This window comes from Mobula birostris, chromosome 2 (assembly GCF_030028105.1).
Source record: "Mobula birostris isolate sMobBir1 chromosome 2, sMobBir1.hap1, whole genome shotgun sequence".
Taxonomy (NCBI): domain Eukaryota; kingdom Metazoa; phylum Chordata; class Chondrichthyes; order Myliobatiformes; family Myliobatidae; genus Mobula; species Mobula birostris.
The window spans coordinates 55613608-55637172 of NC_092371.1; the positions used below are offsets into that span (position 1 = coordinate 55613608).

Here is a 23565-nt window from a genome sequence, read left to right on the forward strand (position 1 = left end):
AATTATGTGGAATATTCCATTATGAGAATAATAGGTAGGTAGTTCCTTGATCAACATTATTGCAGCTGCATTTTATTCTAAATCATTTAATTAAAATCATTTTAAATTCCCCAGCTGCTGAGGTGACAGTTGAAATTATTCCTCAGTAAAATATCACATCCCATTATTAAAATAATCATGATGATATCAATCCTTTAGATAGCTATGTAGCTTCTATTGTGCTCCTTGATTTCAGTACTAACTTATATCAGTTTGTTCACAATCTTCAGATAAGTTCTGCCCTCTTCTATTTACATCTAATAGCACTCGAACAATTTTTCAACTTCATGATGAAGTTCAATATTTATGCTTAGATTTAAGTATCACTCTACAATATATTTTGTGGATCCTTCATGAATGAGCCAAATAAAAGATGTTATTTTAAAATGTTTCAAATTAATGTTAAATTTTGCAAGGGCATATATAGTCAAGAAATGTAATGTTTTGCACTTACAAAAAATATCATGTTCATTTCTATCAACATTAGGTAAGGCATTGAATAAGCCTATGATTCATTACCCTCTCAGTAAAATGAACAGGTATTTAATTGATTTTTTTCTGGAATGTAAATAAAGTATTTCTAACAGAATGGTTTCTTTCCAACATTAAAGAGGATGAGAAATTTTAAATTGAAGAGGCATTTTAAAAAATCACATAAACAACTCAACAGATAGCAGTTCAATTATTCATGTCTATTATTCTAGAAGTTAAAAATCCAGATAATCTGTACAATTATTATGAAATATACCCCCGTGCATAAGCTAGTTGAGACCAAGTATCTCTTAGTAAGCGGAATACAGGTACAAGCAGATCTTGATTAAGTGACTAGATCTATACAATTCTGATATGGTAAGCATCTGTAAATTAATGTATTAGCAGAAAGAGGCAATGGTAGAGATGTTTGAAGAGCTGTGCTATCATGGTTCAGAGACTACCTGTGTTCCACTCTAATGTAGTTTCAGTGCCCTTACAACTTATCTCCAATCTATCCTTACCAACTTCTACTGTCTTGATGGCGACTTGAACAGTATCATTCCAATATCCAGCATATACTTCTCCAAAATGTCCCGAACCCAGCTTTTCTGTTAAAGTGAATTCTGACCTGGGCCTCTCCCAGTTATCCACAGTCCAATGGGACAAATCTCTTATATTTGGTTGATGTTGCTTTAAAATACAAAATATGTAGAAGACTGAAATGAAAATTACTTAAAAAAGATAGAAAGTTCAAGTATCATGTTTAATTTCATACCAATTACTAGACACCTTTATGAACTAATTCAAGTCATTTCTACTCATCCTCTTCCTAAACTTTGTACACGCATACTAAGTTCCACTGTGCAACTTCTTTTTTTTACTGCAAACCTTATTCAGTTGTTAGAAAATATTCATAACCATTTAATTTAAATGGGATTAGTGTTCTCTACATTGGCATTCTGCAGAATGTCAAACACTGCTACTGTTCAGAATTTCAAACACTGAACACTGTTCAGACACTGCTATATAAATGACATAAATATGAAGAGAAAGCAGCATCCGTTTGAATTTAGGCTGTATGCTTATCTTTGATCATTCATTTGCAATTGGTTTAAATAGCAAATATAGATTGGTGGACTGTGACCCAATGTCAAAAGCACAAAATAAAAGCCAGCAGTTCAGTTCAGAAGAGAAATTCAGTGGAACCCCAAATGGTTGGTCATGAAATCATTGGTTCAAAGTTCAAAAATTTCAAAGTAAGTTTATTGTCAAAGTACATATGTCACTATATATAACCCTGAGATTCATTCTCTTGCAAGTATTTACAAATAAACACCATAGAATCAATGAAAAACCACAGACTCAATGGACAAACAACCAATATGCAAAAGACAACAAACTGTGCAAATACAAGAAAAAAAACAATATTGAGAACATGAGATGAAGAGTCCTTGAACATGGGTCCATAGGTTGTGGGAACTGTTCATTGTTGGGATGAGTGAAGTTATCCCCTCTAGGTCAAGAGCTAAATGATTGATTGTTCCTGAACTAGTGATATGCATTCTGTGGCTCTTCTACCTCCTTCCTGATGGCGGCAGTGAGAAGAGAGATTGGCCTGATGTTGGGGGTACTAGATGAAGGATGCTACCTTCCTGCAACAATGCTCCCTGTAGATGTACTCATGATGTAGTGGGTGTTACTCATGATGGACTGGGCTGTATTCAATACTCTTAGTAGGCTTTTCCATTCAAGGGCATTGGTGTTTTCATACTAGGGCATGATGCAACCAGTCAGTATACTCTCCACTGCACACCTATGGAAGTTTGTCAAAGTTTTAGATGACATGCCGAATCTTTGCAAACTTATCTGAAAGTAGAGGCGCAGCATGCTTTCTTTGTATGTTGGGCCCAGGAAAGATCCTCTGAAATGATAACAGCAAGGAAGTTAAAATTTTTGCAGTCTTCACCTCTCATCCCTGATGAGGACTGGCTTATGGACCTTTAGTTTCCTCCTCCTGTAGCCTTTAATCAGCTCCTTGGTCTTGATGACATCAAGTGAGAAATTGTTGTGGCACAACTCAACCAAATTTTCACTCTCCCTCCTATATGCTGATTCGTCACCGCTTTTGAATCGGCCAACAAGTGGTATCAGCAAAATATGGTATCGGAGCTGTGGTTGGTCTCACAGTCATAAGTGTAAAGTGGGTAGAGCAGGGTGTCTAAGCACACAGCCTGTGGTGTACCTGTGCAGATGGAGATTGTGGAGGAGATGTTGTTGCCAATACAAACTCACTGAGGTCTGCAAGTGAGGAAATCGAGTATCCAATTGCCTAGGCCTTGGAGCCTATTGATTAATTTTGAAGGGATGATAGTATTGAATGTTAATAAAGAACATCCTGATGAATGCGGCTTCACTGTCCAGATGTTCCAGGGTTGAGTGAAGAGCCAGTGAAATGGCATCTACTGTTGACCTGTTGTGATGGTAGGCAAACTGGAGCTGACCAAATTCTCTCCTCAGGCAGGAGTTGATATGTTTCATCACCAACCTCTCAAAGCACTTCATCACTGTGAGTGTGAGTGCTACAGTTACTGTTTGCTTTATAGGTAAACAACCTTGAGGTGGACAGTGGGGGTACAATATTAAAATTATGGAATATTACAATACATGAGAAAGTAGCAAATAGTCAGACATCTGATGAAATGGCTAGAATCATGGCTGATGCAGTATATGTAGATAAGTTCTAAGTGACAAGCTTAGAAAGGAACAGTGCAGAGAGAGAAAGGAGAATCTAAAATCGGAATTGTCGACTCATTTGAAAATTCTCGAAAGTGTCAAGGCAAGCTAATGCGTAAGTTAAAGTATATGAGGTCCCAAGCTTGGTTAATAGGTAATTGGATATAAAAAAAAGAAAAGTTTAGTTCATTTTGTTGTTGTGCAAGAAATATTTCCCTTGCATTCCAATGTAAAATTCCTACCACAAGTAAATAACGCAGCCCGTCTTATGTTGTGGATTGTTGTATATTGCTGTGTGTAGAATGCCTGCTGTGTTTGCTTAAGTGCTTTGTTTGCTTGGGCTGCATTAATAATGCAGAAGGAATATGGAAGTGAAATTAAGTTGGTTTCATAGGCTAGCATGCTGGGGAAAATTATGTGTATTGATGGTTTGATACTGAGTATATCAGATCCTAAGTCACCACAGGCTTCACTGAATGATTTTCTGATGCTTCATGCCAGCAATATCCAATAATACGGTTCATCCACATTATTGGATATTGCTGGCGTGAAGCATCAGAATACTGACTGATAAAGGGTAATACTATCAGACAGTATGAATCATTGATCTCAAGAAATGACTGGTTTACTTGTGTCCCCGGCACAGTAATATTATCACTGTGTTGTTAAATATGAAGTATCTATAGTCTCAATGTCTCGAACACTGAATTACTGTCAGACTGGGACTTCTTATTCCAAACATGCTTTAGCTTTGTAGACAGTTTAATAATCTTGAAATAATTTACTTAATGTAACTTACTTTCTGACAAGGTCTAGTTAACTGGAGACCTGGCCGAAGATTATTTAATTTGTAGTATTCCACCAGTTCTTTCAGACTGGAAAATTGATTGGCTACATTCAGGTAAAACTGCCCAGATTTGCTTTGGAAGATATGATAGTGTCTTACAATGGTTCCATCTAGTACTGAAGAGAAAAAGAGAAATGTAATTACTGTACAAGGCAGAGATTTTAGATCTATCTGTATCATTTATTTTCCCTGAACTCACTGGGAATTTTAAAAAGGTTAAGATGCAATAAATGAAAGCTTTCATTCAACATTGTCTAATTTGAACAGCTGCAGTCTTGCTGGATTCAAATTCTAAAAGGCCCCCTTCTTGTCTGTATTTATTGAAGGGAACAAAATTCAATAATGAAAGAAGTTTTAAAACATGATCAGAAATAACTTGAACAATAAAACATCATAATAAATTGAAATCTCTCAAAGCATTTTGAATGGGCTTAAAATGTTGATGTGTAGTGCAATCTTCATATGACTTTCTCATTTTAAGATTTCTTAAAAAATCAATATCTGCTACATGCTGCAGTGTTTATTAAGTCTTCAAAATTGCTTTCTGGTCGTTCAAGCACAGGGCTGTCCACACATCACAGAGGCATTCAATGGTGTACAGCACTCACTGGACATCATTTCACACTGCTGATGCAGGACCATGTCACAGAATCCAGCTCAAACCATGTCATCAAGTTTGCAGATAACACAATAGTGGTTGGTCTTATCTAGATAGATATGTGGGCCTGAACAATGAATTTCAGTCTGGGCATATCCTCAGCCAATGATCAAAGTCATGGATACATCCATACACAACCACTTATACACACACAAGAGTAAACTGGATATGATTGTAGACTATTTGGCCAATATCATTTGGCTCTTGATTTGACCTTTTTATGCAGAAATTGACTACCATGTTTCCTTGGTTACGACTGTGAAATTACATCAAATGTACTTCACTGGAAGTGTTTTGTGATCTCTTGAAGCTGTGAAAAACACAATTCAACTGCAAGTCTTTCTTTATTCCCCAGATGAGGTATAAGAACATTAATAGTTTTGTTCCCTGACTACTCTATGGACGTTGATGCTATATGGAGTTCTCCAATTTCTTTTTCAACCTAAGGGCTTTTAGAGGATATAACAGGAATTTAACCTACAACCCGAACTTCAGTAGTGTAGCCTTCAGTTACATAAATCATCCTAAAAAATTAACAAGAATCCTGACATTGTAAATCATGCCACCCAAAATAACATCCAGTCCATCCATTTCAAATCAAACTCACTCTGAATTCAACCAAATCATCATGAAAGCATTTCAATTGAGTTTGTTAAAGAGCAGTTTTTTTCACTCCTGAGTGGTATCACCTCCTGTTCAAGTTGCAAAGAAGGGAATCTTGCATTGGGATGCCTATCTGATGTATTGCTGAAAGTCTGCAAATGCAAAATATGTAGCAACCTTCAAAATTCAATACTTTCCAAAATGGCTTATTGCTGATGAAGCATTTGGAAATATATCAGACAAGTTCTCTGAAATAGGAAACTTTAAAAATTGGTGTTTATTGCGTAATTAATATGGATGAGGAATGTTGAGATACAGTAATTCACCTTTGAAAAACTTCATGGGTCTTATATGTCCAGTTGAGAAGGTAAATGGAGATTTGGTATAAAATGTCATCTGTAAGGTCACAGTACTGCAATCCTTCCTCAGAGCCATGCTAGAGGGCTAGCCTAGTGCTCAAGTGTCTGATATGAACAATGCGGCCATTTTCACCGAGCCCTGGGTGCTGCCTTCCATCCCACACCTCACTGCAAGACATTCTGGAATATCTTGCATTTGCTAGCTGGTCAGCAGTACATCAAACAGGCATCCCAATGTTGCCTATCAGGTTCAGCACAGGAAAGAAACCTGAACCCTCTCTGTCAGGTAGATATGTGGTAAGGGTGAGAGGAAATGTGGAGGTTCGGGGTTCTGGAGAACCAAAGTCAAAGTCAAGTGTTTTATTATATGTTATATTGTAAAATGCAATTTTTAAAAATGTACTTACAGTGGCATCACAAAGAAAGAGCTTCAGATACATAACATTCACAAGAAAACATGGATTTGACATAAATTATTCAAGAAGGAATGCAAATAAAACAAAAAAAAATCGTCTGCAGGGCAAAGTTGTCATAGTGTTGCTATACTGAAGTGTGGTCAACCCAGATTACGATAGGGTTGTTTGAACATCTACCTTCATAATTCAGATTAGCATGCTGTATAGAATATAGAGTCATGCTCAAACTTTAACACGTGCTCCATCAGAACTATATGTATCAAGATCTTAAATGAACAGATCATAATATTCTGACTTTAAGATCTGCTCACCAAAGAAACCTTTAGATAACCGGTAAATATGAAATGAAAGCACTAAGTCTCCAGATACCTGGAGCCAGACTGAGCTTTGGTATCAAAATGTAGTGCTGGCTTATATGTTTAAACTCTCCATCAGCATATGGAACCGAGCCTTTAAAGATTTTCTTCTACTGCTACTGCTACTGCTAAGAAGCGAAACTGTAGAAAAACCGTTAACTGTGGTATGCTCCAGTGCAAGAAAACCAGTTGTAACCACAAACCAACTCTGTTGTAAATGTAGGAATGCACTTATGAAACTCAAGTTATTATTGTATGATTTTCAGTACAGTATGCAATGGATAAAACACGTGGTAAAGTACACAATTCTTTGCAATATCCAAAAAAACCATGAGATGGTGTTAAATGCTAAATTGTGGGAAATGCAATTACTTTTGTAAAATACTTACCTGAGAGTGCATATGCACTTTCTTGACTGTCGCTTTCACGGATGAGGAAGGACCCAGTTATAGGCTGCGTGGAAAGGATACCCTTTGCGTTAGATCGGCTCAGTTTCCCAGCAAACCAGCTACAAAAAGTAAATAGAGGTGGTGTACACAGACGGAAGATCATATCGATTGTGCACTTAAGTAATGTACGGTTTTCTTTGCCAAGGTTTCTCTTCAGAAGTGTGCAGGTATAATATAAAAATATAGAAAACAGGTGCAAGAGTAGGCCATTCGGCCTTTCGAGCCTGCACCGCCATTCAGTATGATCATGGCTGATCATCCAACTGAGAACCCTGTACCTGCCTTCCCTCCATACCCCCTGATCCCTTTAGCCACAAGGGCCATATCTTACGCCCTCTTAAATATAGCCAATGAACTGGCTAATATTACTCCATTGAGATTTACTCGCGACAATGGCTGTTTCTCAACTCCCGTAAGTCAAATATTAATTTATTTTCAACGTTTTGGTACTTCTCTCAGACTGTTAGAAAAATGGTCATGTTACGAGTTATCTTAGTGTAAAATAAAGAGGAGACACAAGGGACTACAGACACTAGAAACTTGGAGCATCAGACAACATATTGGAAGAACTCAGGCTCGAAGGGCCGAATGGCCTACTCCTGCACCTATTTTCTATGTTTCTAACTCGGCGGTCAGGTAGCGTCTAAGGGGGGAAGTGGCCAGTCGGCATTTAGGGTTGAGATCCTTCATCAAGACCTTTCTTCAATGTAAAATAAAACACTGTTAATCCTTAAAGCACAAACATGCAAGGGTAAAATCCAACATAAACTACTGCAATGTTCTACCCTTTACAAAATTAGCAAGCCAATACTAAGCAACAATTCTAGACTCGGCTGCTGGTCTGATGTGGGTTAGGGACGAGGTAGGAAGAGGTAGATCAGAAAAATGTTAACTCAACTGTTTACTTTATTTAACCTTATACATACCTATCATCTTTTCTTGGTCATTTTACCGTTATCTTACACAAAACCACTCCTTTGCCAAAACAGTGGTCCAAACAATAACTAGTGAATACTTAACGGTATTTCTTCGCTAACGTCACCTAGTATATTTTTTAAGGTGCTGAGACAATGAGGAGCGTGTTAAAGGTCTGTCACCCACATCGATATTGGGAAAGTAGAATCGATTAAAATGAGAACCTTAAATAATTCACATCTCTGGGAAACAAAGACAGAAATTGCACGAAGAGTAGGTGATGATCGGAAAGTGCAAGAAACGCAAAGTTTAACTTCAAGATCCACTTGTTGTGGTACTGTATTTGGACACGGCTAGATAAATGTAATTTCACTTACGGTTCTGCGATTATACTTTCCTTCCTGGCAATGTAATTAGCGGGAATATATCCCGTGCACTTATCGCCATTTTCACGATTCCGTTTTCTGGCAAGCAACCAAGGTCTGTCGGAGTAATTGTCATAGTTAATGATTTCGAATTCCTCCCCAGTTTTGAAAGAGAGTTCATCGCTCGTTCTGGCCCAGAAATCATACAGCGCTGTGAAGACAGGATAACGACTATCTCCGACATGAGAAATTATAGATATTTTGTCGTCTGAGTTCCTCCTCGGAGTCGAATTTAAACAGGGGCAAATCCTTCTTAAGCTTTTGGCCATGAAGCTGGATTTGGGGGATGATTTGACAGATCGGTTGTCGCGGTGCCCTCTTCAGCTTCCTAAAACCTCATTGGTGTGTATTCTTACATTTCCAAAATGTGAATCTGCCTGATGTTTGTCTTGCTTCCTGTTGCTTTAATTGACGTAACCAACGAGCACTGTTAAAAATAAGACTATAAAACAGCGTATTGGCATGTTCGATTTTGGCGCTAGAAAACTCTGGCGTACTATATATGTACACAGCAGTCATCCAGGAAAGTTGGTTAGTCCAGGTATTGTTGCTCATTCTAAAGCGCCTTTGTATTGGGTAACTTGTGAATCACCGCAGGGTGTAGTTAAGTGTCACTCATTTACAGTAGGATTGGAGCTGGATTAATGGATGGCGAGGATGGCAGATTCCTCTCCTCTGGACCAGGTTGAAAAATCATCTGGACTTCCTCAAGTTGGATATGGTTCCCCAGTTCCTCTTTTCTCCTACCCCTACTCCTTACTCCAACTCATCTTGTTTTTTCCTCCAGTCCTGATGAAGGGTGTCGGCCCAAAAAGTCGCCTGTACTCTTCTCCATAGATGCTGCCTGGCCTGCTGAGTTCCTCCAGCAGTTTGTGTGTGGTGCTCAGATTTCCAGCATCTGCAGATCTTTTCTTGTTTCTGATTGTATTACTTATCTATCAGTCAGGATTCTGGAATGAAAATGAGCTGGAAGTCCACCAAGGGAATTGAGAAATACAACCTAATGCATTAAATGAGTAACACACACAAAATGCTGGAGGAACTCAGCAGGTCAGTCAGCATCTATGGAAAGGCACAAAGAGGTGACGTTTCAGGCCGAGACCCTTCATCAGGACTGAGTGAAGTCTTTGTTCCTTTCCATAGATGCTGCCTGACCTGTTGAGTATCTCCAGCATTTTGTGTGTTACTCTAGATTCCATCATCTGCAGAATCTCTTGTGTTAATGCATTAATTGAGTTTAGAGTTACATTAAAACAACTAACTCCAGTACAACATTCCCTCTATTTTTTTTTACAGCTTTGTGGAGTTCATTGCTCTGAGCAAGAAATTTTTACACAGCCTGAAAACTGCATGACACTTTAAATTTATTTTATGATAATAATATTATGAATACTTAGAATGAAAATTTAAAAGTTACATACTTTTGATTTATTAACTGAAGGGTATAGTGACCTACAGTATAACAAAGAAAATCTTTCTAGCTGCGTCCAATTCCAGCAGCATGGCAACAAAGGTTACGTGAGTGGGAACATTTCAGTTACTGTGCGGCTGCGCACCCACACAGCTTAGAGGGAACAGTACTTCAGTACTAATAATCACAAAAACTATTGGATTGTCATTAAAATTTCATCTGGTTCACATATAAATAGAAGAGGTTCTGTAGGTGCTGGAAACCTTAAGCAACACACACAAAATGCTGGAGAAACTCAGCAGGTCAGGAAGTACAAGGGGTGATTGATAAGTTCGTGGCCTAAAGTAGCTTAGCACATTTAATTTTCAACATAGTCCCCTCCTATATTTACACACTTAGTCCAGCGGTCATGGAGCATATGGATCTTGGACCTCCAGAAAGTGTCCACAGCAGGGGTGATTGATAACTTCGTGGCCTAAGGTAGAAGGAGATGAGTTATACAGCTCTCGTTACATGCACATGCAAATTTGAGTGATTATACAGAAAGTTTGAAGTTAATAACATCTCCTTCTACCTTATGTAACTCAGTACCCCTGCTGTGGGCACTTTCCGGAGGTCCAAGATCCGTATGCTTCATGACCGCTGGACTAAGTGTGTAAATGTAGGAGGGGACTATGTTGAAAAATCAATGTGCGAGGTTTTCTAAAATTGACTCCTTCTACCTTAGGCCATGAACTTATCAATAGCCCCTCATATCTATGGATGCAGCATCTATGCCTTTGGTCCACTCATGATCTTAAGGGAAGATTTACTGTTCATACCCTGTCTGGCCTATGTATGATTCCAGACCCCCTAACGTGATACTTGAATGAAATAAAAGTACATCTAGTAGGGCAGGTGCCATCCATAGGAAGAGAAACAAGATAATGATCAGATTCTGCTGGAGAGAGTTAGAGTAGGTTGACCAGGATATTGCCTAAATTGGAAGACTTTAGTAATAGGGAGAAATTGAATTGATTGGAGGCACAGAGACTGCAGATGCTGGAATCTGGAGCACCAGACCTGGAAGAAATTATTGAATTGCGTGACATTTGTTGAGGGGTGGTGGGGTGAAGAACTGCTGATTCATCAGATCCTGCATTTTGAAAAGTCCTATCCCTCCACAGATTCTGCTCGACCTGCTGACTTCCTCCAGCAGATAGACTGTTGGATAGACTGGGCTTGCTTTCCCCAGAGTGAAGGACGTTGCAGGGTGATCTGCTAGAAGAATTTAAAATGAAAGGCATCACAGGGTCAGAATCTTTTTCCCGTGGTAGGGGTATCAAAATACAAGGGGGCATAATTTTAACACGGAAATGAAGAGATTTGAAGGAGAGCTGCATGATACTTTTTTTTTACACACAGTGGTTGATATTTGGAACAGACTATCAGGGGACATAATGATATTGGTACAGTCACTACAGTTAAAAGACATTCAGACATCTACTTAAATGCACAAGGCATAGAATGATGCTGTCCTAATGTCAGAAATGGGATTAGTGTAGATAGGCAAATAGGTCAGCACGGATGTGGTCAGGTGAAGGGCCAAGTTCTGTGCTGTACAACTCCATAACTTTGAGAATCAAGAAATACAGAATGCTTTGTTTTTATTTCATATTCCCAGTCTCTACATGCACTGATTTCTAGTGACTCTTAATTACCTCCTCAGTTCCAGGGTGATTAGGGATGGGCAATGATACTCTAGGCTCTTTGGATATTACCAGCGGGTAGGGTAGTTAGGTTGTGATTGACTCAGGAAGCAGCATTTGTGTCTCTGGACCACACAAGTTGCAAATCTCATCCACCATGACCAAATATCATGAGGTGATACTCTAGTGTAGCACTCTTGGTAGCATTATGTTTCAGAAGTGACATAAATAGAGATCTTGATTAAAATTAATCAATACTAACCACCATGCCTCAGAAGATTTGATTCGTCATGGTGTTTTATCCTTCTTTTCATTGCATCTGTTGCCTTTATTTATTTTCTCTGGGGAGCCGGTAGGCCTTCTCCTTTATTAGTGCAGTCTTTCTGCCAGTAATGTTTTCACAGTAGTTTGGGTAGGACACTTTAGATGTTAATCCAGTGACAATATGCTTACACTGAGATTGGTACTTTTTTTTTAATAAAGCTATTGCCGTTGTCTTAAAATGGGTTATATCAAATGACCTTGACGACAATCATCTATGAATTTTTCCCAGCCACACCTTAAGTCCAACTCTCAGGGTGAGTCTGGAGTTATGTATGAGAATTATCAGACCATTGTTTAAGAATATTGATTAATGCTTTTGGATATTATATTACTTGAAATAAACTTCACTAAATGGTTAACATCCATTCACTAAATGGTTAAAACAGAAGATTCCATATGTATTTGTAAGAAGTCTTTCTCCCAAGAATAATTTCTACCCATTTTTCATTTAAACGTAATTTAATTGCTGGAGCACCAAAATGATTATAGCAATGACTTATTTCTGAGCACTTTTTATATTCAACATTGTTTTCTAAGTCTAGGGTAAATAATTAGCCAAGACTTGAATGAAATGTGAGGGTGAAGTTGGCAATTGTGCATGAATAGCAAGTGTGGGGAGACGAGACCTTGATTTTTTAGCATCATTCAGCAGTGCCCAATCACCTGCACATGACTCCCTGTTGGGGCTGATAACAATGAACAGACCCCAGAATTAAGAAAAATGATTATATAAATTGTCCTCTTTTTCAGAAGGATTAAACAACAAACTTAAGAAAGCTGCTTGAAACATCTAAATACTTCTACAAGGAATAGAAATCCACGATAAATAAGTGAATAAGACGTGCTCTAGTTACGCAATATCTTGTTACTGACATTTTAAAGTGTAGTTCAGTGGAATAGCTTCCCTCCATTGTGTTCTGCCTTACTTTCAAGAGAATAATTATGTACTGTAAATGGTAAAACCAGGCATTGCCATTTGGAATAAAAAGAAAACAGCCTGGGGAAGATTGCTGGTTTGTGGCTTGCAGTGATCATTTCTCCTGTCACTAATCTTTGAACACTAACTGCATCAATCTGGTACATGGCGCAAAATTGTTCACAAGCACAAAGCCATTAAAAATTATTTCAATTCTTCAAACATCAAAGTGAAGACTGATTTACCATGTTTGCTTCCATAAGGTACAGAGAGGACTTTGTCGTATTTCTCTGTTACAAATCTCAGGTTTGGGCCATTGGAAGGGCAGTGAATGGAAGCCTCTGATATGAGAACCCACTCCCCTTCCATCAAGTTATACATTAATTTAAACTTACAGTTGCTGATGGCAGTTGAAATTGTATTTCCTCTAAAAGTAAATTTTTACATTACTTACCTATTTTTGCTATCCAATTTCTTACAGTGTTTAATATATACCAATGCAAGGCTAAGAATTATTTTTGCTGACATCAGAAGGCCAGTACATAAAGATTATTGCACCATTCCTTACTCTGCTATTTTATATAGGCATCTTCATATTTATTTTCTGTAAATTGATGCTCTTATGACAGCACAAAACAACACAATGCTATACATTTTCCCCTTAGTACTGCTGACTGTAACGAGGGAATTAGCTGATTGTCGTAAACAACGGTATCAAAAGTTAAGTACAGAAACAATCCATTGTCATGAACCAAATGTAGAGTTCATTCTCATCCAGATCCATGTAGAATTACACTTCTTGTAATGATGTTAGACTGTATTCTCTTTGAGCTTGAACTCAGTCTTTCTTTTGACCTTGATCTTGGTTGTTGTAAAAGTATTGAGAGTATAGTGAATTGAGTTCCTCTGTTAGTGTACTGAAGGATGGTCTGTTTTCCTCAGATTCATTCCAACATCTGAGCATTATATCATATATGTCTGGGGTACAGGTTTTGGGACGAGGCATTCTGTATCCCTGGTTTACCTTATCCACAGTTTCCTGGTTTGTCATTCCTGCAACATCAAATTAAATCATAAATTCATTATAATAGACCTTATTGTCTTATACCTTAAAATTATTTCAATTTACTTACGCTCATAAGGATCATTGCCATAAGTCACAATTTCATACAGGAGAACACCAAATGACCATACGTCTGATTTTACTGAATATCTCTGGTAATTTGCGGTTTCTGGTGCAGTCCACTTTACAGGTAATTTGGTCCCGGCTTGAACATTATACACCTCATCCTGTTCATTTAAAACAAGTGATTTGTTATAATTACAAAATAACGAGAGAGATTTTTATTCACCCCTAACTCAGTTTTCCATGCACTCCATGTGTGAACGAAAGCAGATAGGGTGGTAAAGAAAATGTATGGTATCTTATTGGATGGAATATTGAGTATAAAAGATGGAAAGTCATATTGTAATTGTATAAAATTATGGTTAGGCCACATTTGGAATATTATGTGCAAATCTGGTCATCCCTTTAAAAGGATGTGGAAGCTTTGAAGAAAGTGAAGAAGACATCAACCAAAGTGTTGGCTGGACTGGAATATGAGCTACAAGGAGGATCCAATCAATCTTGGATTGTTTTCTCTGCACTGTTTGAGTCTGAATGCTGGCCTGACCGAAGTATACAAAATTATGAGAGGCGTAGATAGGGTCGATGAATCCTTTTCCTAGGGCGGAAATGTGAACTGCAAGAAGGCATAGTTTTAAGGCAAGAGGAGGAAAAACATTCAAAGAGATGTATAAGGCTTTTTTTTAACAGATATAGTGGCAGGTGCCTGGAATGTGCTGCAGAGGAAGTGGTCGAAGCAGATAACATAGCAACATTCAACAAACATTTGGACAGGCACATGAACAGACAGGGAATGGAGGGATATCGATCATGTGCTGGTAGGTGGGATTAGTTAAAATTGGCATGATCAGTACAGATAATATGGGCCAAAAGGACTGTTCTAATTCAGTACTGTTCAATGTTCTGTGAGGAAAGGCAATAACAAGAAAGAAATGGATAGCGTTCGGGGGTGGATGAAGTGCATTTTTCATTCAAAAGTACAGTTCTATTCAAACTAAACTGAAATACCAATAAAGACCAAGAGACTGCAGACACAAGACCAATGATTTGTGCATATTTGGAGTTGTACTGGTCTACTGCTTTTGTAAGAACGTTGTTAAGCAATTTCCTCTATTTCCTCCATCTCTTGCCTGGTTGACTTAGTAGCCTTGAGGACACAGGCCTGTATTCTGGAAAGGAAGATCTCTCCCCCAGAACAAGTAACAAGAATACAACTGTGGTTGTGAAAAGCCTGCATCAATGTGCCAAAAAAATCATCCCACAGTTTAAAAAGCGTTGAACCAGTGACTTGTCAAAACTCTTCCATCCAAATTAAGATGTAGGCTTAAAGTACATTTCCACACAGCAATAAAGTACAGACACATAAAATACTGCACAAAGAAGAAATATTAACCTCCAAAGCCCTAATGTTTACATGAGATAGAAACATTTCTGTTCGCACAGAATAAGCATCATCTGGAATAAATTGCATGAGTATTCATGATGGCTTTTCTCTAAGTATTACAGATAACACTGCAGAAATAAAATGTTCTGGATTACTGCAAAAGTAAATGCTCTAGGTGCTTGGAATTTGAAATAAGTGCAGGGAATTTAAGAACTACTCAGCAGATAAAGCAGTATTGGTGAAGAGAGAGACAGATGACATTTGTTTAATGTTTCTAGGAACTAGAAAGCAGGACTCTCACTTACAGTCAGGGCTATCGAGATTGCGAACCTTACCCGGATCAATCTCATTAATCCAAAATCTGCAACTTTGCAAACAAGATCTTCTCCAACAAGAACATTCCTTGCAGCCAAATCCCGGTGGACAAATTTATGCCTTTCTAAGTAAGCCATTCCTTCAGCCACTTGGCTAGCAAAATACACATGGTGAGTAATTGTTAGTGTTTTACCTTCATCTCCTAGAAACAAAATATTCAAAGATATTATCACCAACAATCACTTTATCATCCAGCAACATCTCACAAGAGGAGCATTGTGTTAGTAGAGAAAGCTTCACTGCTGCATCTATTTTGTTGATGCCATAAAAATCTCCTTGGTTTATTGTTTAAAATATGATCTCCAATGAGATTTCTATCTAACTGGCAGGCTGGAGTTGCAAGAATCTAAGATATGATGCACTTGACCTTTGGCAGTGCTGAGAGGCTCCCTGTTAGCAAGCAAATTGTCAACGGCATCAGTTTTATGTACTGTAATATGAATTTTGGTAAGAAGTTCAACTGGAAAATACTGGTAGTAAAACTTTGTAAAATTAGTTTTGCATTCTTTCAGAGGTAGTCAAAGTGATCTTTTCCAATCCTACATTTTGACAGGTCTCTACATAATTGGAAAATTGAAATAATGCTCACAATTTTCAGATCAATGAATGTTACTGCATACAGGAGCATAAATAGTATGTGTCAAACTTTTTAACATTCTTTGCTAGTGGGCTAGTTCATATATAGTGGAGGGATGGGGAAGTTAAGTACTTCAAATCAAACTTGAAATCAATGGAATTTCTAAATGATTTGCAAAAGACAAATATAAAAACATTGTAAGTGTATATATCATTCTTTTCGAACTTAGGCCATTTTTTCACTTGCAGTCATGCTAGGTTATTTTCAACATGCATTCAGATTTTCATGAATTTCCCGATTTTTAAATATTTAATCTGCTTTGTCCATTTGGTCACAATTTAAATTGGAAACCTTTCCACTCTCGCACAGGTGATTTATTCAGTGGCTCAGATTTGATTACCGTGACTTTGTTGACCAAACTTGCCACCCATAGTCACCACTCATCAGTCCCACGGTCTTCACCCTAAAGGTTTCATCACTTAGGACACGTTTTTGAGAGATTCTATATTTCTAACAATATGTCCAGAATCAATTCAAAGCTAAAGAAGAAAATGCACAGACATTTCCTATATGCAACTTTCTGAATTTGTGTGTAATCTAATTTCTTTATAAGTGAGACAAGAACACTTTGCATGTAATTGTGATTAAATTTCTTCTTAGAGTGGATAGAGGGTAGGGATCCCATGCAGCTTAGATAAGTTGATTAATTCTCATTACGCTTTCCCTTATCTGACAGAAGAAAGCAGCAGACTACATGTTATAAAAAATTCCCAAACGACAATGGCATCAGGCATCTGTAATCCTAAAGAAAAGCAATAATCTGCAGATGTAGGACAACTGAAATAAAGCAAAATATGTTGGAAACACTCAGCAGGTCATGTAGCATTTGTGGAAAGAGAGACAGAATCAATGTTTCGGGTCTGAGAACCTTCATCAGAATTTGGAAAGAGAAATGTTAGATTAGGTAATGGAGAAATGGAGTGGTGATGCAGTGGGAAGGGGGGTTGGGGGACTGGAATCCATGGAACAAAAGGAATTTCTCCTGGAGAGTAAGCCTAACACCTTATGTCAAATTACAAAGTCATTTTTGGGTACAATGAACTGGTTCAACTTTACTTGTTTAGCAATTTGTTGAACTGTTCCATAATATCCTGCCTTCATTTCTGGTCTTAATGCTGAGGCCCAGTGACAGAAGTGAACTGGACTTCCTCCTTCAAGTTGCCTAAGGGGAAGCAAAACCAGAAATGTATGTTTTTATTTTAGCAATTAGCTGTAAGTTTGTGGTTTAACTACATATTGCAATATCCACAAATACAAAGCCAGAAATGTTTCCACAAGTGTTTCAACAGTATTCTCTATGATTGAGGATTAGGATTCAAAATTAGATGACTTTACATCCAGTTTTCAACCACTGTACTGAAATCAAGAATAAAGAGTGGAAAAATAATTGCCACCTTATTTTTGACATCTTGACCAAAATTGACAGTGCCATGGCTGAGAGAATCACTGGAGTGCACGACAGTACAGATGATGCAATGTGCTCACCGGTCCCATCACATTCTCAGAATGGCTTAACATTGTTTCAACAGGTCAATATGTGATTTCAGGTGCCGAACTAGTTTAAGAGATGATAAAGAGACAATCAAAGAGCCCTAGTTTGGAAGTTGTTGCTTTGGGTTTACATATTAGAAAATAGAGAATTGAAACATAGAAAGCCTACAGCACCATACAGGCCCTTTGGCAAACAAAGCTGTGCCGAATATGTCCTTAGAAATTACCTGGGGTACCCATAGCCCTCTATTTTTCTGAGCTCCATGTACCTATCCAGGAGTCTCGAATCTATCTCCACCACCATCACTGGCAGCCCATTCCATGCACTCACCACTCTCTACGTAAAATACTTACCCCTGACATCTCCTCTGTACCTACTTCCAAGTACCTTAAAACTGTGCCCTCTTGTATACTTTAGATCCCCACTTAGACTCCACTTAAATCACTTGTATGCCTGGAAGCCAGACTATTTTAATACTGGAACAATGAAACTTCAGAACACCTGAGAGCTGAGAAGGCACTAAATTTAATCTGCTGATTTCCTCCAGCATTTTTTGTGTGTTTGTGCTGCACTAGATTTAAGATTTTGTTCAGTGTAAAATGCATTAGGCAGATCAATACAAAGTCTTTAGTTTTCTGGAAAAATCTAATAAAATTATGGCAAAAGTGTAATAAAATTCAGATATGGACAAGTGCATAATTCATTGGAAAGGCAGCAGGGTTCTCTAATGTTGGAGAGCTCCTCCAGACGGCCAGCAGAGGGCCAACATTCACTGCCTATTCCTAACTGTACAGCTGAAGCCAATTCTGATCTGCATCTCATAAAGAAAACATTGCTATTGTGTTGTCAGATGAGAGTTCAGGATTTAGACCCCAGTGACACTGACGAAAAGGTGATGTATTTCCAAGTCAGGATGATGTGAAACCAGAGTGAGAACTAGGCACTGTAAAATGTGTGTTGCCCTTGCCCTACTGATGGGAGAATTCATAGGTCTGAGAGATGCTGTTGAAGATGCCTGGGACGGGGACCTGGGAGTACAAGTAGAAAGTTTGCTGAAAGGGTTTGCACAAGTAAATGAGGTGGTGAAGAAGGCTTTTTATCATGCTGGTCTTCATCAGTCAGGCACCCAGGCAGGAATAGGGACATTTTGTTGCAGTTATATAAATCAACAGTGAGGTTGTGCTTGCAGGATTATGGACGGTCCCAGTCACTCTTTGATAAGAAAGACATTGTCAAGCTGGAGAGAGTAGTGCAGAAGAGATTTATGAAGATGCTGTCTGGATTAGGGGCCCTGAGTTACAGGGAGGGTTTGGCCATGCAGGATCTTTATCCCTGGGTCACAGGAGAATGAGACAGTACCTCATAGAAGTTTATAAAACCATGAGGGGTGCGGATAAGGTGGACAGTCGTAGTCTTTTCTCCAGGCCTGGGGAGTTCAAAGCTAGAGGGCACAGATAAAAGATAAGAGGGAAGAGATTTCAAAGGCACCTGAGAGTTAACTTATTTGCACAGAGTTTAGGACCAACTGAAATGAGCTAAAAGTGGTCAAAGCAGATACCAATGCAACAGTTAAGAGGTATTGCATAGATATATGGAGGGGAGTGACTTGGAGAAGAATGGGCCGTACATGGGCACTTGGGACTAGCAGGGAGAACAGCGGTTGGCATGGATCAGCCGGGTCAAAGGGTCTGATTCAGAGCTATATCACTCAATGACTCTATATGTTGCATCCAGAATGGGGTGGCAGCAGAGGGAGTGAATGTATAAGGGCTACTGATCAAGTTGATTCCTTTGTCCTGCTTAGTGTTTTATCTCTGAGGTACAATTGGAGTTCCATTCGTTCAACAACTGAAGAGTATTTCATTACACACTTGATACTTAAAAGACTTTGGGAGTTCAAAGTGAGCCAGTCACCACAAGATATCCAACCTCTGATTAACACTGATCAACAAAATAAGTTACATAGATGGTCCAGTTGAGTTTAAGGCTAATGGGAACCTCAGGGGCATTGACAATGTATGACTTACTGATATGTCATTGAACATCAAGGGTAGATGAGTAGACTGTCCTGAAAAAGTGACTTTATTACAAGGAAGATGGAGTACAAAAATAGTGCAACTGTACAAACGTTTGATGAGATCTGGAGTAATGTGTGCAGATTTTCTATCCATATTTCAAGGATATACACATATTGAAGTGTATTTCTAAAATGAAGATGTTATGAAGCACGTTTGAATGGGTTGTGATTAAGCTCATTGGAAACATCTGACACACTGAGACACATTAACAGGGCAGATAGCCATTTTATTTGTTATGTTTTCCTTATGGGGAAATCAAAAACTAGGGGTGAAACTTCAGAAAATAAGTTTATCCAATTAAGATGGAGATAAAAAGAAATTTCTTCTAAGAAATGTGAACCTTCAGCATTCTGTTACAATAGAGCAGTGGAGGCTGACTTATTCTGGGTGAAGTAAATACTTGAATGTGAAGGGAACCAAAGGTTATGGGCATGCAATGGCTCTGACATGAAATTGAAGTTAAGTCCAAGATTTGATCAGTGGTGGTCTTGCAGGCTTGAGAGGTTGCCCTCTTCTCACTGCTGTCATTAGGCATGAGGTTTAGGAGCCTTAAGTCCCACAATACCATGTTTTTCTATCATGTTTTTGGAATTGATTTGCAAAACCTTCCCCTGCAGTGTAATACTACAGACTACCTCGTAGTAGCATGGGATTGTCTCTGATCAGACCCTTTTTTTGCACTAAGGTCTTGTTTTTGCACAGTATTTTTTTCTCTCCTTCTTCTCCATCTTTTATAATTTATGTATAATTTATACTCGATTTGTTTCCTGAACCTATGTACCAGTGTTGTTGCTGCAAGCAGGTTTTTCCATTGTACCTGCACTTCACTGCACTTGTGCACATGGCAATAAACTGGGCTTGAATGGCCTCTCAATTCTGCTCCTGTTTCAGTTATTTACACTCTTTGTTGGAGATGATTACGGTCTGGCATTTTTGCAGTATGACTGTTAGTTGTCTTTTCTAAGGCCATGGCTAAATGTTTAGTGGTTTTTGCTACATATGGACATGGGCTGGTTAACTTTTCTGAGTAATTGTGCATAGAATTGAACATTGTGTAATCAATGGTGAACATTCACATTTCTGCCCTCTCATGGAGGAATGGTTTGATGAAGCAACTGAAGATGGTTGGACTGAGAACACTGAACTGGGGAAACCCTGCAGTCAGTAAAGCCCTGCAGACACACTTCCCGGATATCAAAGCTGGTGTTTAAATTCAGCACTTGTGACCATAAAAAAATATTAGAAATTAAAATATGATTAAAATGTTAAAATCATAAAATATTTTAAAAATGAATCTTTCCAGAAAAATGAGAATACTATTAATATCAGTTAAACTTGTAGAATAAACTCATGTAATTCAAAGGAAATGAAACTAATTTGTACAGACTGTTCCCTCCATAACTGCTTCTTTCCATTGAAATTAATCGAGTTGTTGCCCTAGCTGAGAAATTCTAGATCTAAGGTAGTGTACGCTCCTGAAATGACTTTCCACAGAATAGAACAAGAGTCCTGAAAGTTCTGAAAGCAGTTTGAGTAGAAGGCTTGGACTAGACTCAGGGGTCCTGATCTTCCACCGGTTAAGAAGGGAAAAGCAACAGATTCCAGTCGATCTGATGGTTCTCAAGGAAAAGATCCAGTTCAAAGAATCTTACAGCGTAAAAGGAGACCACTTGATCTCTTAGCCTATCATGCACATAAGCTTTCTGATACACTGCTCCTACTTGTCTGATTTTCCCCATTTCCCATTACTAACCAGATAAGTATTCCTTTAGGCTTCCTTTGCTCATGAGTTCTGTGATAATGTAAACAGGTTCTTCAATCGAACAAACTGCATAAAGCCGGATTAGGTTTGGATGGCTGATGCTCTTCATAATTTTAATTTCTTGAAGAAACATATCCACATTCATATCATCTGTAAATAAAACGGAACTCTAAATACTCAATATTTTATCTGATAAATTCTTTACAAATTTTAAATATAGTCTGTGTTACAAAGAGAAGTGAACTACACACAACAGTTTACTAATTCTGAAGAGTGGGCTAGAAAATGAAGACTCTCCTCCCACCAGGCAGTACTTTAGAGCAAATTTAATAATCCTGCACTGACAGAGGGAAAAGTGAAAAAAAGATACATTGCACTGTGCTATCCTATTTGCCCATGCACGGAACTTTAGTGAAAGTTCACACACCTCACAAGCTGCAACTACTTTTCATATGGAAGATGTTGCAAATTCCGCCAAAGCAAGCCAAAGATCCCTAAAGAATGCAAGGTGGCTGAAACTGCGTTGCAAGGCTCTGCAAATTTAGATCAAGTTTTAGATAACATTGTAAAACTACAACAGAAACTTATGGGTAGATCATGAATTCTATTTTAATACTTTCTGAAACATACATTGACTACGATATGGAGAATAATTATTCATTACCCACCTCAATCTCACTACTTTATGTATGTTTCCTGTGGTTACTCTAGTTTATTCTAATATACCAAATGAATGTGAATATACCAAATTAATGTGGGTTGGTAACTTAATTGGCCACTTGAATTATTGTGTAGGTGGAGTGGGAGAATCTGAATTTGAATTTATTTAAATCTTACATCCATCCCACACTGTGAGGGAGTAAAGATCTTTGCATTATGACTCCGTCACAATGTATTGACATGTGAATTTGTAAGTCTAATGGCTTGTAGAAAGAAGCTGTTCCGTAGCCTGTTGGACCTGGCTTTAATACTGTGGTAGCATTTGCCAGACGGAAACAGCTGAAACAGTTTGTGGTTGGGGTGACCAGTGTCCCTGATGCTCTTCCTGGCCTTCATTATGCACCTGCTGCTGTAAATGTCCTCAGTGGAGGGAAGTTCATGTCCACAGATGGCTGGATGTTGATAGGAATGCGGAAAAAAGTTGCAGCGAAAGTGAGTGGAGAAAGGGCTTTCCCTTTGAGCTGGCATAAACTTGATGGGCTTCTCCAATGAAAGGACATATTCCTGCATGCCAGCTGGTCAATATCGTGGAACCTGCTGCCTAGTTACGTAGTAGGAGAGTTTAGCAAGAGGACTGCAGTAATTCCAGACACAAGTCCAGTGCCATCGCCTCAGGATACGAGGGACAGTCCAAGAAAAGGAATTGCTAGAACACCGCACCAAGTAAAATCTAAATGAACTCTATTATAAAGAATATATAGAATTATACAGAACACTATTATACATTTATATATTTACATGTTCAGTCATAAAGAACATATCAGCAAGAAAATATACTTTTATTTCAAGAATGATAAATGAGACATATATTTTCTGACAATGCTATTGGTTCACTTTTCTGCACTGCAATTTCCCTCAGTTTTCTAACATGTCTTTTGATTAACTGCAAGCCATTTTTGCTGTGCAGTTTATAAGAATAATTTTATGAGCTAGGTAACGCTGCTGAAACTTTCTATACCAATGTTTGAAGACAGGACTGATTCTGTGACCAGCACTGTAGCTTGTAATTCCTTCACAAGCTCTACATTTCAGGAAATTATCCTGCCTCATTTTTATTTGAATATAATTAACTTAAAAATTACAGTTGTGATCAGGTTACTTATTTCTGACAGGGGAAGGAAGTGTAGGTGTGGATGGAGAGGAAGAGAGAATTTCAAACTCATTCAGTAGCAGTTAGATGCATTAACACAGGCCCAAATGTACATGGAAATGTCGGAAGTGGAACAAGCAGCTGTTCCCTGTTTGTGCCTCTTCAAGGGAATGAATATGGAAATTTCAAACTAGCTGATAGCTGTTTGCTAGTGATTCTACAATTATATTCTGACACTGGATTCCTTAAGGGGTCTTGTAGAAGTGTGTAATTCCCCACACTTACTTT

General features: G+C 38.3%; 2 protein-coding genes across 3 annotated transcripts in view; both read right to left on the bottom strand.

The window, feature by feature from the left end:
- LOC140186784 (protein-tyrosine kinase 6-like) overlaps window positions 1–8774 on the bottom strand; it is a 41431-nt gene extending 32657 nt beyond the window's left edge. For both annotated transcript variants that reach the window (XM_072241360.1, XM_072241352.1), the window contains exons 1-4: window positions 8227–8774; window positions 6875–6993; window positions 4046–4209; window positions 1035–1203 (exon numbers count right to left, since the gene is read on the bottom strand). In XM_072241360.1, coding sequence (XP_072097461.1) covers window positions 1035–1203; window positions 4046–4209; window positions 6875–6993; window positions 8227–8543 — 769 coding nt within the window. In that variant the 5' untranslated portion in view covers window positions 8544–8774. The remainder of the gene's footprint in view (window positions 1–1034; window positions 1204–4045; window positions 4210–6874; window positions 6994–8226) is intronic.
- A 4677-nt stretch (window positions 8775–13451) lies between these two features.
- Window positions 13452–23565, bottom strand: part of srms (src-related kinase lacking C-terminal regulatory tyrosine and N-terminal myristylation sites) — a 54161-nt gene continuing 44047 nt past the window's right edge. Inside the window, exons 5-8 of the mRNA XM_072277067.1 lie at window positions 21459–21617; window positions 15459–15640; window positions 13747–13903; window positions 13452–13666 (exon numbers count right to left, since the gene is read on the bottom strand). Coding sequence (XP_072133168.1) covers window positions 13452–13666; window positions 13747–13903; window positions 15459–15640; window positions 21459–21617 — 713 coding nt within the window. The remainder of the gene's footprint in view (window positions 13667–13746; window positions 13904–15458; window positions 15641–21458; window positions 21618–23565) is intronic.